Raw genomic sequence first — 15,297 nt, forward strand, 5'->3', positions numbered from 1 at the left:
GTGTACAATCTAGGTATACAAATACAGTTACATTCATCATTGGGATTCTGTACCTTTACGTAATAGGTCTTGATTCTCATTTTTCCCCTTGTCCCTGTCCTGGCTCTCAGTGTGCTCACAGAGCTGTGTAACTATCACAGCTCCTTTGAAAGCATTGGTACCATTCAAAAAGAACCTACAAAGCCATTAGCCACCACCCCCATCTTCGTCCGATGCCCCTCCCCAGTCTCCCAGTCCTTGGCAAACCACCAAATACTTCTCCTCTCTCCTGGATTTGCGCCTTTGGGGACGGAAATGGGACCATAGTACACATGCACCTTTGAGATCACTGCTGCACTTAACGTAATGTTTGCAGGGTTTTATCTGTGTTACTATGGCTCTTCATTCCTACGAATAGTGGAATAATACCCCATTGTGTGCTGTGTTTTACTTAGGTGTCAGTTAAATGTTTGGGTTGTGCTTACTTTTGGGGTCTTACCAGTAATGCTGCCGTGAACGTGTGTGAACAAGTCTTTGTGTGGACAGAGACCCCTTGCCCTTCCTACAGTGGAACTGGGGATGTAGCTCAGTGGTGTTGCCGCCTGCCTCGCAAGTACAAGGTCCTGAGTTTGATCCCTGGTACAAAAAAAAACAACAACAACAACAACAAAAAAAAAAACCTATCCTTGTTTAGAGAACAACTGGTTTTTGTACTTCGGTCTTTTATTCTGCCATCTTGCTAAACTGATTCATTACTTCTAATAGTTTCCTAATTTTCTACATACAAAGTCAGGACTTGTACAAGTAGAGAAGTGATACTTCTTTCATTCCCATCGGATGACTTGGATTTCTTTTTCTTGCCTGAATGCTGTGACCAGAGCCTCAGCTGGGATCCTGAGTAGAAATAGTGAGAACAGACATCCTTGTCTTATTCCTGAGTGGAGGGGAAAGCTTCTGTCTCGCACCCTGGAGTTCGAATTCAGCTGTGGCATTTTTGTATTTGTTCGTTATCAGGTTGAGAAAATTCCTTTCTATTTCTAGTTTGCTGACTGTTGTTTTCGTAGTCATGAAGAGTGTTGGCTTTTACTCAGTGCTTTCTTTCTTCATCTACTGAGATGATCGTGTGGCTTTTATCTGTTTTTCTCCTGAGGTACTGTATTAAACTAATTGCTTCGCTGGGGCTCAACCAGACTTGCATTCCTGGAATAATGCTCCCTTGGTGTGAGTGGGTAAGCCAGGGACGCTCTCAAATCCACTCAGACTTTCCTTCAGAGCTGTGACTGGTGGCGCTGTCTCTTGGAGCCGGGCCTCGTGTCTCATCGCGCAGAGGCTGCCCCTGCACACGCTTCAGAATCTTCATGAGAAGTGGCTCTGTTGTCTGCCTTGACAGATGTGATGCCAGCATTGCCAGACTGTCTGCAGAGCACAAAACGACCTATGAGGGGCTGCAGCACCTGAACAAAGAACAGCAAGCCTCCAAGATGATCCTGGAAAGTGCAATCAAAGATGCAGAAGGACAGGTAGGACGTGTGTCAGGGAGCTTTTAAAAGTGGGTAATTTGTTCTCAGCTGGGGTGTTATTTTTTTGCAAGAGAAATTAGCTGGGGCCCCAGCACAGGTTTATGCAAATCATAGGCATCTCTTTGTTTCTTCCTTCTCTATTTCCCTGAAGCGGGAACCATGAGTGTGGCAACCAAAGCACAATGATTTTTTTTTTTTTTGGTATAGCCTTAATTGAAACATTCTTTCCCCTTATTCTTAGAATGATTAATATGTTCTAGAGATTCTAAACTGCTGGGCACGGTGGTGCATACCTGTAATCCTAGCACTCTGGGAGGCTGAGGCAGGAGGATTGCAAGTTTGAGCCCAGCCCAGGCAAGACAGTAACTCAGCAAGACCCTGTCTCAGAATAGAAAATAAAAAAGGGATGGGAATGTAGCTCAATGCAAAGGCCCTGGATTTAACCCCCAGTACCCAAATCAAAACAAAAATAAACCTGCCTAGGGCTGGGGATGTAGCTCAGTGGTTCCCCACATGCCTCACAAGCTCAAGGACTCCAGTTTGATCCCTGGCACCAAAACAAACAAACAAACAAGCCTGCCTCTTGCACAGGTAAGCCGTCCTGTGTTCTGTCGCCTGCCCCTCACCCTCATTTGATTCAGGGAATAGTGTGTTCACTGGGACACAGTGCAGGTACTTTCTTGTCACACTGTCTGCATGTGCTACAGAGGCGGGACGAAGCTAGGGGAGGCTTAGGCACTTTAGAGCTCAGTGAACTTCAGCTTTAGTGAACTTCAGAATTTTCTACCTTGAAATTCACAGAGTGATTTCACAAAGTGAAACTTGGTGTTTCAGTTTGATTTTTGGCCTTTTACAAGTTTCCCTTTATTATAACAGGGTGGGCCTTCCAGGACTTTTCCTATGTTACCTGCCTTATTTTCTATTCTTCACTTGAGGAGAGACTATTCTAGAAAAATAACAGCACTTGTGGTCCGCAGGTCAGATTAAAAATGCTTATCTCCTATGTCCAGTAAGTTCCTTATGTGAAAAACACAGATATAATAAAACTATGAAAAAAGTATACACTCACACACATATATATGTATATATGGTGTGTTTGCGTGTGTGCATGCTGAGAATTGACTCAGGGCCTTGCACTTGCCAGGCAGGCGGGACATTACTGAGCTAAATTTCTGGCCCATTTTAAAAATAATTTTGAAGGTTGAGTAAGGATAAAATTATCACAACAGAAAATAGATGTAAAGAAAATCTTAAGCTTTCTAGTATCCAAGCCAAGTCAAACACAGAAACCCATCAAAAGAGACTTTTGTTGTTGTTATTCTGGTTCTGAGAAAACTATGACGTTTTAAGTAAGGAATATTGTACATCACAGTTTTTGTGGAAAATATGAGCACTGAACACACGAAGGACTAGGTTTATATTAAATTTTAGTGAAAAGACAAGGAGAAACGGTAATTCTGGTAGTGTTACCAGAATTCCAGGGTCCTGTCCCACACTGATGAAGAATGAAATCATGGACAGAGGAAGTAGGGTGCAGGCAAATTTATTTAAAAGACATAATGGCAAGGAAGGGAAAAATACAAAGGCAAGGAAGTAAAGCTCCCACTAGACAGGAAGGGGTTCTAAGTAGAATACCCAAGAAGACCCTTTGTCTAGGAGTTTTTAAGTGGCTGAGAAGGGAGCTTGGGCCATTATAGAAGCAACATAATCTCTACTACGTAGGAGGTTACATAGTTTTTAGGGTCCAACCTTTACAGCGTTCACCCCGTGCCCATGCAGAGCCCGTGGCCTCCCTGATCATGCCCTGGGCATGTCCCAGACAACCACAGCACACCTGTCGGATGCTCTTGTACGATCCCTGCAGGGGATCATGACACATCAGACACCATTTTGGGCTTCCTGACTCCATTTTGGGGCTGCTGTTGGGTTCGCTCATCACAGAACGGAGCAGTTTACTGCTTGGTGTGTGAGCAGTATTTTGGCAGTGTTGCTGGTCTCGATTTTCAGCTGGTGTGTAAGAAAAAAAAACAAAAGCAAAGGTAAAAAGATGAGGCGAACTCCTAAATGATTGCCTCTTAACACCATTGACTAGCATGTAGCTGAGGAAATATTTTCTGAAACTATACCTTCTTTTCCAGATTTCTCAGCTTTTGAACAGAGTGGATTTGTCTATATCAGAGCAGAGCACCAAACTGAAGATGTCCCACAGAGACAGTAACCACCAGCTTCAGCTTTTAGATACTAAGTAAGTTGTGAGCTTATATATTTAAAAAAAGCTTTTAGTTGAAGTTCTTTCCAAGTTTATGCAATACTGCCCTTCTTTTCTTCTTGTTTTTTTATTTATTGCACACAATAAAAACAGTCCCGGAGGTTAAAAGGAAAAGTTTCTGTGTAGCCTGTTGTTACTTTTCCTTCATAATTATTATTTTTAGTGATTGAATGATAATTTATCTATTTATATGTACATTGCAATAAAAGATAACTATTTCAATTTTTAAGATTTATTACAGTAAAAGACACATTACCATTAATCTCTCTCAAAATATTCCTCCTTGCTTCAAACACACCTACCTCAACATTCTTTTTTTTAATTAATTTCATTGGTACATTTTAGGTATACAATATAATGACATTCATCATTGGAAATTTATGCCTTCACATAATATATCTTGGTTCTTATTTTTTCCCCCATTCCCCTGCCCTCCCGTCAACCCCTCCACCCTTCCCTATTTTTAAAAACTTGGTTTCCATCTCTTCCTTTTCTTCTTTTGCTCATATTTTCTTTCCCTTCCTTTCCCCTGCCCCTCCCACTTCCTTCTTTCCCGTTTCTTCCTGTTTCACATCATCTATCATACATTTTCATCCCCGTTTGCACTTCCGGCTTCTCACGCTACCCCATCATCCTTTCTGCTGTTTGACACAGTTCCGGACGGAATTCCTCTTCTGTATCTTCTCACAGCCGCCTTGATGTCACAAACCAGTTCAGAATGTTTACGTCAGTCTCTGTCAAACGAACACATTGCCCTGTGTCCCCATCTGCCTTATTCCTCAGATCCCCACGGGCCTCTGGCTCTTCCCCAAAGTCAAAGTGACTGTGAGAGGTACACGTTTCGAACTGACTGAAGACATCGAGGCAGCCATGACTGCACAACTAAAGACACTCACAAAAGAGGACTCCAGAGCTGCTTCAGAAAGTGACAGGAGTAATGGATTAAGTGTGCTCAAAGCAAGGGAGGGTTTTGTGAGGGGCATCAACGGCAGTGCGTCTTTTTTGCTATAATGTTTTTAAAAATTCACCATATTTGTTGATGATGCCTCATATTTATTTTTGTTTTTTTGTTTTTGTTTTTTTTTTTTTGGTACCGGGGATTGAACTCAGATTCTTGCACTTACAAGGCAGGCGACGGAACCACTGAGCTAAATCCCTGGCCCTCATATTTGTTGAGTACGGCTGAGGGACTGTTCCTTGTTCTGAGTATTCAGTACACTAAGTACTGTTCCGTGATGAACAGAAAATCAGACTGTTCTGGTTCTTGTGTGATTTACAGTATAAGGACCTAGTGGCCATACTCAAATAAGGACTAAATAGATACATGCTGTATTATTCTTGATAGTCATAAGAGCTTTTAAGGAAAGATAAACGGTTGTGGTAGACTAAACAATGATTCCCCAAATATCTCCACCTCCTAATGACGGGAATGGGTGAACAGTCACCTTACATAGTAGGAGAAGACTTTGCAAGTGTGATTAAGTTATGGATAGGTTACTCTGTATTAGTCTGTCTGATCACTAGAGCCCTTGTCAGAGTACTGACAGAGAACAGGAAATTCTGGGTGGTGCTCACCTCCCGGGGGCTGGGGTCACCAGAAAGTACCCTTGGGATTTCTAAATCCTGGTGGAGGTCTAGTCTCAGGCTGGTGGGAGGACATGGCTGTGTTAGTTTGTGTATAGTCTAGCCTCGGTGCTGTGACTGCTGGGTAATCGTGGTGAGGTCATGTTCACAGGCAGGTGGGGTCTCTGCCCCACCAGTCCTTGTGCTCTGCAGTCAGTCTGTGTTTAAGGATGTGACCAGAAATGTGCTCTATCGCTTCCACACGGGAAGTGTGGGGCAACTTAGCTGCAAGGGAGGCTGGAAAAACAAGCTTTCTGACTAGCTGATACCTGAGGACTTTTTATAAGGGATAAGGAGCAGATATTGCAGGATAACTAGTGACTGTATGCCAGTACACATTCATGTTAGTATTATTTAAATCCTATATCTATACCACCTATATTTTTCAATAATTTTTCTCTCATACAATAGAAATAAGAATGACGAAGCCGGGGGTTAGCATGTACAGGCAGACAGTTCTTGTAAGGAATTTGCGGGGAGAGAGGACTAGAGGAAGGGGAGCCTGAGAAGGTTTTTAAATTTAAAAAAAAATTTTTTTCTTCAGAATGAAATTGGGATGAGTCCCTGTGGGGCAAGAGGAGTTTGGGGACAAGTGAGAATACTGGAGCCGGGCTCCAGTCTTGGCAACTAAAAGGGACGAGAACCAGGGAAGGAGAGCACCCTGGGGAGGAGATGCAGGACCGAGCGCTGTGAGCCAGGAGCACTTCGGGCCTCAGAACCACGAAGGTCCTCTCTGTGCTACGGTCACCTCAGCGTCCATCCCGCCATCCGTGGGCGCTTTTGTGTCTTGTGTTCCTGCTGCCCCTTCCCGGCCCAGTGTGACCCCTAGAAAAGGGGAGCTGCTCTGAGGAAGCCCAACTTACTGCTATTTACCTGAGAGCCAGACGTCGTTCCCTGCCGCTTCAAAACTGTGTTACATCTGACGTGTTCACTTACTGCCTCTTAGATTTAAAGGTACAGTCGAGGAGCTCAGTAACCAGATTCTGTCTACACGGAGCTGGATGCAACAGGAGCAAGAACGGATAGAAAAAGAACTTTTACAGAAAATTGACCAGCTTTCCGTGGCGCTTAAGGAAAACAGTGTAGGTATTGATGTTTAGCAATCATTTACTAATTATTCGGATACAGGTCTACAGTGTTTGACTAATTATTTGGTATTAGATAGAGCCGTTGAGTTGTTTCTTGCCTTTGAGTCCATTCCTCTCGTTTATGTTCATTCTTTGTGTGTGGGCACACACACACACACACACACACACACACACACACATACACACACAATTGTTTGTGAGGATCAAATCCAGGGCCTGACATATGCTGAGCCTGTATTCTACCACTGAGTCCATCGCCACCCTCTATTTGTATTTTTACTTTGTCTTGAGACAGAAACTCACTATGTAGCCCGGGCTGGCCTCGAACTCACGGCGATCCTTCTGCCTCAGCCTGTTGAGTGCTAGGTTTACAGGCCTGCACCACCATGCTTGGGTTTACAATCTTGATAAAGAGATGGAACATTTGATTTCTTTTGGTTAAAAGGCTAAATAGAATTTTTCAGTACTTTCAGTTAAGACAAGTTTAAGTCAAGATCTTCAAGATCCAAATCACCCATGCGCATTTCTAGATAAAATGCACATTTGTCAGCTTGATGCTGGCTTGCGTTCGTGTCAGGACCAGTGTTGAGTAGATGTCTCCCTGCGGATCCCCTCCTGTCCACTGGAACCCCAGCGTGCAGTGGCCCGGGCAGGGGGCACAGTGACCCCACTTCCTTTCCTTTAAGGCCCCTTCCTGAATCCCAGAGCTCAGGGTTGCAAACTGCTCCGAAACTGTAACAAGAAAGCCTCGCATGTATCCCATCCAAAACCAGCAGGCTCTGAAGCCGGACCTGCCAAGCGGATTTTGTTGGCTTGGGTTATTCAGAGTGACCATCGCCCCCTCCTTGCTTGTTCTCCCCGGAGCCGCTGCCTCCTGCCCGTCAGAGAGCAGAAGGGATGCGAGGGCTCTGCCTCGCTGACCGCTGTCTCTGCAGCTGTCTCCGGTTCTGAGCTGCGGAGCCTGCAGACCCGCACTGGGCATCAGCAAGAGAAAGCTGTGTTGTGCTGAGCTGCTACGGCTTCATGTTTAGTCCTGGTCTCCATAGCTCGCCTGCAGACACACAGGTTCAGAAAACCAAGCATGTCGGCAAGGAAAAATGTATGGGTATTTCCCTATCTTTATAGGGTCTACTGATTATTTTACAGAGACTTATACTAATACTTTTGCAGGCTTCAACTTTGGATCGCTGTTCATTTTTACATATAGCTTGGTTTATGACCAACAGTAAACCCCAAGATAAGAGTGGCTTTAATAAGACAGAAGCTTATTTCTCTCATGGAAGAGAAGCCTGGGTGTGGGCCGTGCAGGACTGACGTGATGGCTCGTCAGTCCTCAGGGACTCATGGTTCTTTTAGTTTCACTCTGTGCCAACCCTAGAGAGCAACTGGCATCCTCACCATTCAGAGTGGCTGCTGGAGCTCCAGCCGTTGAATTCTAGAAACAGGAAAGAGGCAGAAATGAAGGTATATATCAGCTGTCTTTGAACTTCTGGAAGCTGTCACAATACACTGACATCTACTGGCCAGAAATTAATCCTGTAATGGCCACACACGCACACGCGCTGAGCCTGTATTCTGCTAGGCTGAGGAGACAGTGGGAAGTATGGTTTGTATCTGGATGGCTTTTTACTGAGCTGAAAATCGGGAGTCTGTTAAGGCGGACGTGGTTGAGGTGGATACTGAGCTGGGCAACAGCCGCCCCTGTGATCCTGTCCCCGGCATACTGCTGTGCAACACTGAGGCAGATGGAAATGCGAGGCGGGCGGTGTCTTCGGAGTAATCGGGTGCGCTTCTCCTCCTGGATCTCAGGTAGCCGGCGAAAGGGACACGGAGCGGCTCAGCCAGTTGTCAACCAGACTTGACAAGCTAGAGGAGACGCAGAGGAAGAGTCTGGAAGGACCGAGGGCCAAGCAGGAGGAGGACAAGGTGCAAGGGCGGATCAGCAAGCTGGAGCTGCAGATGCAGGAGGGCATGCAGGAGATGAAAGCGGAAGTCGATGCCGGTAGGCTGAGCCTGGCGGCTCCCTTGCTTCCTTTTCTTGTTGTTTCTCAAAACCCGTTCGTTGGGAACCCTGCCATTGCGGTGGTAACATGGTCATCCTCACGGTTCAGGGCGGCACAGAAGCCCACACACGGGCAGACGAAATCCAGGCCGGGTTCATCCTGACTGGAGGCCCACGCTCGGCTGAGGGCCTTATCACGGTGCCCCCAACACCTCCTCAGCCCCGCTTTTCCCCCAGTACTGAGGATTGAACCCAGGGTCTTTGCACTGAGCTCCATCCGCAGCCCTTTTATTATTATTTTTTTTTTAATTTTGAGACAAGGTCTCCCTAAGTCATTAAATTGCCCAGGCTGGGCTCAAAGCTGGGTTCTCCTGCCTCAGCTTCCCAGAGTGCTGGCTCGCCTCTTAAAGATCCCCTCTCTTGTTTATACCGTTACAATGGCACCTAAACCTCAGCATGAGTTGTAGAGGGGAGATTCCAGTTGTAGCAGAGGGCCTATCACTGAATTCAAGAACGCAGAACTGGGACTGAAACTGGGAAAAGTTACCCAAAGACAGATTTTTAACTCAGGCACAAATAGCTTACAGTTTATGGTCCTTAAAGACGCTGATGGTTTTGTGAGATCCAGAGCTCTTCGTTACGGAAAGGATTCTCAGGGCCATGTGTGGTGGCGTACGCCTGTCATCCCAGTACATGGCAGGCTGAGGCAGGAGGATTGCCATGAGTTCCAGGTTAGCCTTGGTGACACAGTGAGCTCAAGGACAGCCTGAACTGCATAGGGAGACCCTGTCTCAAAAAAATAAATAAATAAAAAGGATTCTGGGGGAGTCGGTTGATCTGGTCAGGAAGGAGAAGATGGTCTTGCTGAGCAGTGGGACTCAGACCACGTTAGCTCCGCACCTGCCTGGCAAGCAGCAGGTCCTGAGTTTGATCCGCGGTACCAAAAACCAAAACTGTGTCAGCTCCTTCAGTTTCCTTTGCCACAAGTTCCTCCTGTACCACCGTCCTGTTTAGCTACGTGGAAATAAAAGTAGTCATTCCAAGAATACTTTTGTTGTTTTGATCACCAAGTGTTGACTTTATTTAGATGTTATAATTAAACTTTCGAATGGGAGAACTTGTAGAGATGAAAATGCATTTTCTTTCTTGGTTTTGGGGCTGTTGGAATGTGACAGTTGAGTATTTCACCCATGATCAGGATTGCCTCGTTCCCTGAATGGATTATTTTCCCAACCACTGTTGAGGGTGTTAATATTTAGTACCTGGTAAGATTTGGATATGGGCCTTTACAGAATTACAAACATTCTTACTACAAAGGTGACACATTTCTTAATGGAAAATCATAAAGCACAGGATAATTTGAAAATATAGCTTCTCTTACCCAGAAGTCATGTTTATGTATATTTTCTATATTTTATATGTTTCCGTATGTACTTTTGCCAACATAAAAGTTCATACTATACAGGTTTATAACCTATTTTCTTTAGTAATTGTTGTATCTTTCTGTGTCCGTAAAAGCATTTTAAGGAGTAACTTGCACAGTTTTTTTCATGAAATGTCACACAAGGAATTTTTCCTGAGGAAAAATATGCTATATTTTACTAATGAAGACAGGACTTGAAAGTAACATTTAATTAAACTATAGAAATACAGAAAATAATATGAAGTACTTTTTCTGTTTTGTTTGGTTTTTTTGAGACAGGGTCTCACTACATAGTTGAGATTGACCTGGAACTCATTATATGGCCCAGGCTGGTCTCGAACTCACAGCGATCCTCCTGCCTCAGCCTCCTGAGCATTACAGGTGTGCACCACCACACCCGGCAATGAAGTACTTTTGTGGTAGAGGCCCTTTTTTAAAACTTTTTTTGTTTTGTTGTTTTTGAGACAGAGTCTTACAGTGTAGCCCAGGCTGGCCTTGAACTCAGGCAAGCCTCCTGCCTCAGCCTTCTGAGTACTGGGATTACAAGCATGTGCCACCACGCCTGACTATTTTTTTTTTTTACTTTTTGTCTTTAGATAATTTCAAATTTTAAAAATCTATAAGAATAGTCCCAGAACACTACATATCTTAAATTTACCAACTTTTAACATTTTGGAAGTGTACTTAATATTTTTGTGTGAATATAATTTCTTATTCTCTGAATCATCTGGAAGTTGCCAGAGTCATGATGCCATTTTACAGCTTTACTATTGTAATGTTTTTTCCGTAAGAACGGGGACATTTCCTGGCGCAACTACAGGACGAGGTGACATCAGTGGAATGCTTTTCAGTGTTCAGTATTCAGTCTTCATTGTTGTTTTCTTTTCAACAAACTTTCACCAGTCCACATTTTCTTTCCTTTTTTCCTAATCAAACATTTTAAAAGCAAACATTTTATGATATATATTTAAGACATATAAGCTGTCTTGATACTCATATACACAATGACATGGCTATTATGGTCAAGTGAATTAGCATAGCCATCCTGTTACAGTCACCCTTTTGTGTGTATTTGTGTGTGTTTGTGTGTGTGTGTGTGTGTGTGTGTGTGTGTGTGTATGAAGAGCAACCAGAATCTACTCTTTTAGAAAAATCCCAGTGTAACACATAGGGCCCTCATCTTGGGCTTCTTCATCCTACATGCATTTTTTTGTTGTTGTTTTTCCTGAGGCTAAGTTCAGGCTGGCCAGTGATCCTCCTGCCTCAGCCTCCTAAGTGCTGGGATCATAGGCGCGCGCCGCCACGCCAGCTACTGATGAGCATTTTCTTGACAATTCGGCACCTCTTCCTACACCCGTTGGCCACTTGAGTTCTGATCTGGAAGCACACGTTAACGTGTGGAAGTTAATGTGTTTCTTACTTCCTCTCGTTTAATCTGGATCGGTTCCGCCGTGATCTTGACATTTGGAACGAATGCTGGCCATGGTTTTGTAGTCTGTCCCCGTTGGTGTTCATGTGCTTCTTTGTGATGAGGTTTGGGATGGATAGGCCACAGGAGAGCTGTAGGCCTTGCCGGGTATCTTATCTGAATGCCCACGACGCTGGTTTCTCCAACTGTTGGGATGTGAGCTCGGCTGAAGTTGTGTCTGGGGCCGGGGACGTAATTCAGCGGCATAGGGCCTACCTGGCAAGTGTGAGGCCCTGAGTTTGATTCCCAGTACAAAAAAAAAGTTGTATCTGCCAGATTTCTCCGTCGTAATAGCTCCTTTCCCCTTTTGTAATGAAAAAGCAATTTCCAGTGAGATACGATGCAACTGTGCGATTCTTTTGTTATTGTTTTGTTTGTTTTTTGGTTCTGGGAATCGAACTCAGGACTTTGTGCTTGCCAGGCAGGTGTCGTGCCCTTGAGCTACATCCCTGGCCCAATTCTCTTATTCTTCATCAAACTTTTACCGCTGGAGTTTTAACATTTATAGGTAGTTTTTGTCAGAATCAACTATCACCATGTTCTATGGAATCGGATTTGGCATCGTTTTGAAAGTATTAACTCTTGTGAAATTTACCTCTCCTTAAAGGGTTTACGGCCATCTACGAAAGCATAGGATCCCTCAGGCAAGTGCTTGAGGCCAAGATGAAGCTGGACAGGGACCAGCTGCAGAAGCAAATCCAACAGATTCAGAAGCCGGAAGCCCCGCTGTGAGCGGCCTGGGACCCGGACGTGGAGGGTATGGCCTGGGACTGGGTGCCCGGCCTCGGAGGCCAGGCCCGCTGCGTTCAGGACGCTCCCGGGTGTGCATGTGCCAGGAAACGTGTTTTCATGGGTCTGAATGTTTACCTGAGTCTTGAAAACACTCTTAGCATATTAAATACGGTTTTTAACCACTTTATTTTATTTCTCTAAATCAGTGGTCACCGCACCCTTTGAAAGGCTTTGGTCCTCTTCATTTTATGAATGAAAAGACGATTTTTTTCAGTGCTCAATGGTCTAACCAAGACTATTTAATATTTTGAAAAATATCATGCTGATTTTTTAAAATTAAGAAACCAATGAGTTGTCACTGGAATGTGTTGTCCCAATAGATTAGAAATCAACCTTTGAGTCCACATCTGGGTTTTATTACTGTTATTTGTGTGTTTCTTATATTGGTTATCTTACTGTCAATCCTCTGTCTTTTCTAAGGGGAAGAGATTTCACACTTGAGAAAAAAACCTGCCATTTCTATAATGAAAATAAATTTACAATTAATAACTGCCATACAGATTGGAAATTACGTGGAAATTTAAGATGTTCTGGGTACTACAAGGCACAATATTTACATCCACCTAGGTAGACCAGGTTTTAATATTTAAAACTATTTTTGAATTAGCCACAACTTGTATAGTGATAGCCATATATTAAATAATGGAATGGTGGTTAACCATTTGTTGATGATTAACTGTTCATTAATCATAATAGAATTTTCCAGACGTTATGATCTCTCTAAATGTTTGCAAAATTGGCACACAGTGCCAGGGTTTATATACATTTATTGTAACTGTATTTTCGTGCCTTGGAGTAACGTCTCCATGAACTGAATCCTGTAACATCTTTACTGACAAGACGTAACAATCATGCAGAATTACGATGTCAGAATGGGATCCTGTGTATTTTTAAAATGTTCTCAAAATGTTACCGCTGTTAAGATGTGAACCCTGCAGTACTATTCATGGAACAGAAATTCACACTTTTGTATGGACAAAGAAACAAATTGAATTTATAATAGTGTCAAGAAACCTTTGTCTTGTGCAACTTTCTAGATAATTTTCAGTCTCTGTATTTGATCAGCCACTGAAAGTGTGACCCTGGGGTCTTTGGTCACCCTGTGCAAACCGAAAGAGAAAGCCACCCCTGGAGATCATGAGGGCGCCCAGGGGCAGGAGGACAAGTGTTTTGTTTGTTTGTTTGTTTGTTTAAACAAACACCTTTTGTCTGTTCCATTTGCCAAGGACTCAGGACAATAAAAGCATTTTCTATTTCTAGGATGAACCACAAGTGAAATGTCTAACTGGCTATTACTGTTTACACCCGTATAAAATATGCTGCTAGAGTACATATAGTTCTCAATGGCTTGACAAAAAGATTAAAGAAAAAATTTGGACACGAGAGGTTATATAAGAAATACGTCCTATGTCATTCAACATATATTTCCTGTTTTGGTCAAAAATCTTTTCATCTCTACAGTACATTTCCATTTAAAGGGGGAAAAGGGTTGATACTCTCTTCCAGTCAGAAAGGGGTTTCTTTCTGTGACCCAGTGGGCGTGTCTCGTGTTCTCCAGGCTGGCACAGCCCCAGGGCATCTCGCTGGCCCTCGGTCCTAAGGAAGGGTCAGCGCGTCTGACCCCTGGGAAGAGGGGTGTCTCAGGCGCTTGATGTCACTTCTCCAGCCCGGCCGCTTGGACACGCCTGGGGCGTTGTAAGAGCCGCCGAGGCCCCGCTGCCCCTGGGCCAAAGCCTAGGGAGGTGGCAGGCAGCGGTGCCTATCACAGGCCCGGTGACTGCGTGACCCCCGGTGACACTTCTCACCAAAGGTCAAACAAGAATCAGCTTCCGTGTTCTTTCCTTTCTGAGAAATTTGCAATAAAAAGGATAAAATGTCAAATAAGTATGGTGTATGATTTGTAAATGTAAAAGGCTTTCAGCGTGAGGCAGAAACTTGCCTGGGTACAGGGCCTCAGGGAAAATTCTGCTTTCTCTGATGGGGGAAATGCTGCGGTCCTGCTGGCCCCTGGAACCAGACTCACAGGAACTCCTCTTGGGGTGCCAGGGCTCGGCACAGCCCCTGTTGCATCCTGGCACCACCGAGTTGAATTAAGTAGGGTTTGTCTACCCGTTTGACAGATGGAAAACGGGATCACCTCTGAGTTAAGCACCTTCCCCAGTTCTAACCGCTGACAAGTGGATGTGCTTCATGCCATTTAACTGCACTCACAGTGGCTAAGGTGGCTAACAAAACCCCTCCAGTCTACCCCAGCCGAGTCTTCTGCTGAGACCGTACCCCCACCCACAGGACAGCGGGCCAGGGCGTGCAGCTGGGTGATGTCCTACACACGGGGATCGAACTCGGGACTTTGCACTTGCCAGGCAGGCACAGCACTACTGAGCTACATCCCCAGCTCTCTTGTACAACAATAGAAAACTAACAAATACACTGGACCAAGGGAAACCGGGCAGAATTATGTTATAAAAATGCTTTTGAGTGTGTTCGTTTCTGTATATAATCTCATGTAATACACTTTATCAACAAGAAATACCCCTTGCAGAACTTACTAAATGGGATATATCTTACCACTTTTTTTTTTTATTCAATACTGAGGATTGAACTCAGGGTCTTTGCAATGAGCTATATCCTCAGCCTTTTTATTTTTTGTTTTTTTGAGACAAGGTCTCACTATGTAGTTGAGACTGACCTGGAACTTACTGTGTAGCCCAGACTGATCTTGAACTCACAGCAATCCTCCTGCCTCAGCCTCCTGAGTGCTGGGATCACAGGCGTGCGCCACCATGCCCTACTTCCTCAGCCTTTTTAAATTTTGAGACATGGTCTTGCTAAGCCACTTAAATTGTCTGGCCTGAGATCAAACCTGTGATCCTCCTGCCTCAGCCTCCCAGAGTGTTGGAACTACAGCCACATGCAATGACACCCAGCTTCTGCTTCCTCACAGTTAACCTTTCCATCAACCCTGTTTGGTCTGTGTGGTTACATAATGGGAGCAGAGAGAGACGTTTTATAATTCCTGGGCAGACAGCTCATGAATGGAAGAGAGGGACGTGAATCCATATCTGCAGGTCTCCAAAGCCCAATCTGCCCTTTTACTTCCAAATAAGAAAACCAAGGCCTGATTTGTGATTCG

General features: G+C 44.3%; 1 protein-coding gene across 1 annotated transcript in view; it reads left to right on the forward strand.

The window, feature by feature from the left end:
• Fam81a (family with sequence similarity 81 member A) overlaps positions 1-14,026 on the forward strand; it is a 30,713-nt gene extending 16,687 nt beyond the window's left edge. The window contains exons 4-8 of the mRNA XM_010641245.3: positions 1,370-1,499; positions 3,638-3,744; positions 6,338-6,473; positions 8,289-8,481; positions 11,980-14,026. Coding sequence (XP_010639547.1) covers positions 1,370-1,499; positions 3,638-3,744; positions 6,338-6,473; positions 8,289-8,481; positions 11,980-12,104 — 691 coding nt within the window. The 3' untranslated portion in view covers positions 12,105-14,026. The remainder of the gene's footprint in view (positions 1-1,369; positions 1,500-3,637; positions 3,745-6,337; positions 6,474-8,288; positions 8,482-11,979) is intronic.
• The last annotated feature ends 1,271 nt before the right edge of the window (positions 14,027-15,297 follow it).

This window comes from Fukomys damarensis, unplaced genomic scaffold (genome assembly GCF_012274545.1).
Source record: "Fukomys damarensis isolate Sample0158 unplaced genomic scaffold, DMR_v1.0_HiC HiC_scaffold_25, whole genome shotgun sequence".
Lineage (NCBI taxonomy): Eukaryota > Metazoa > Chordata > Mammalia > Rodentia > Bathyergidae > Fukomys > Fukomys damarensis.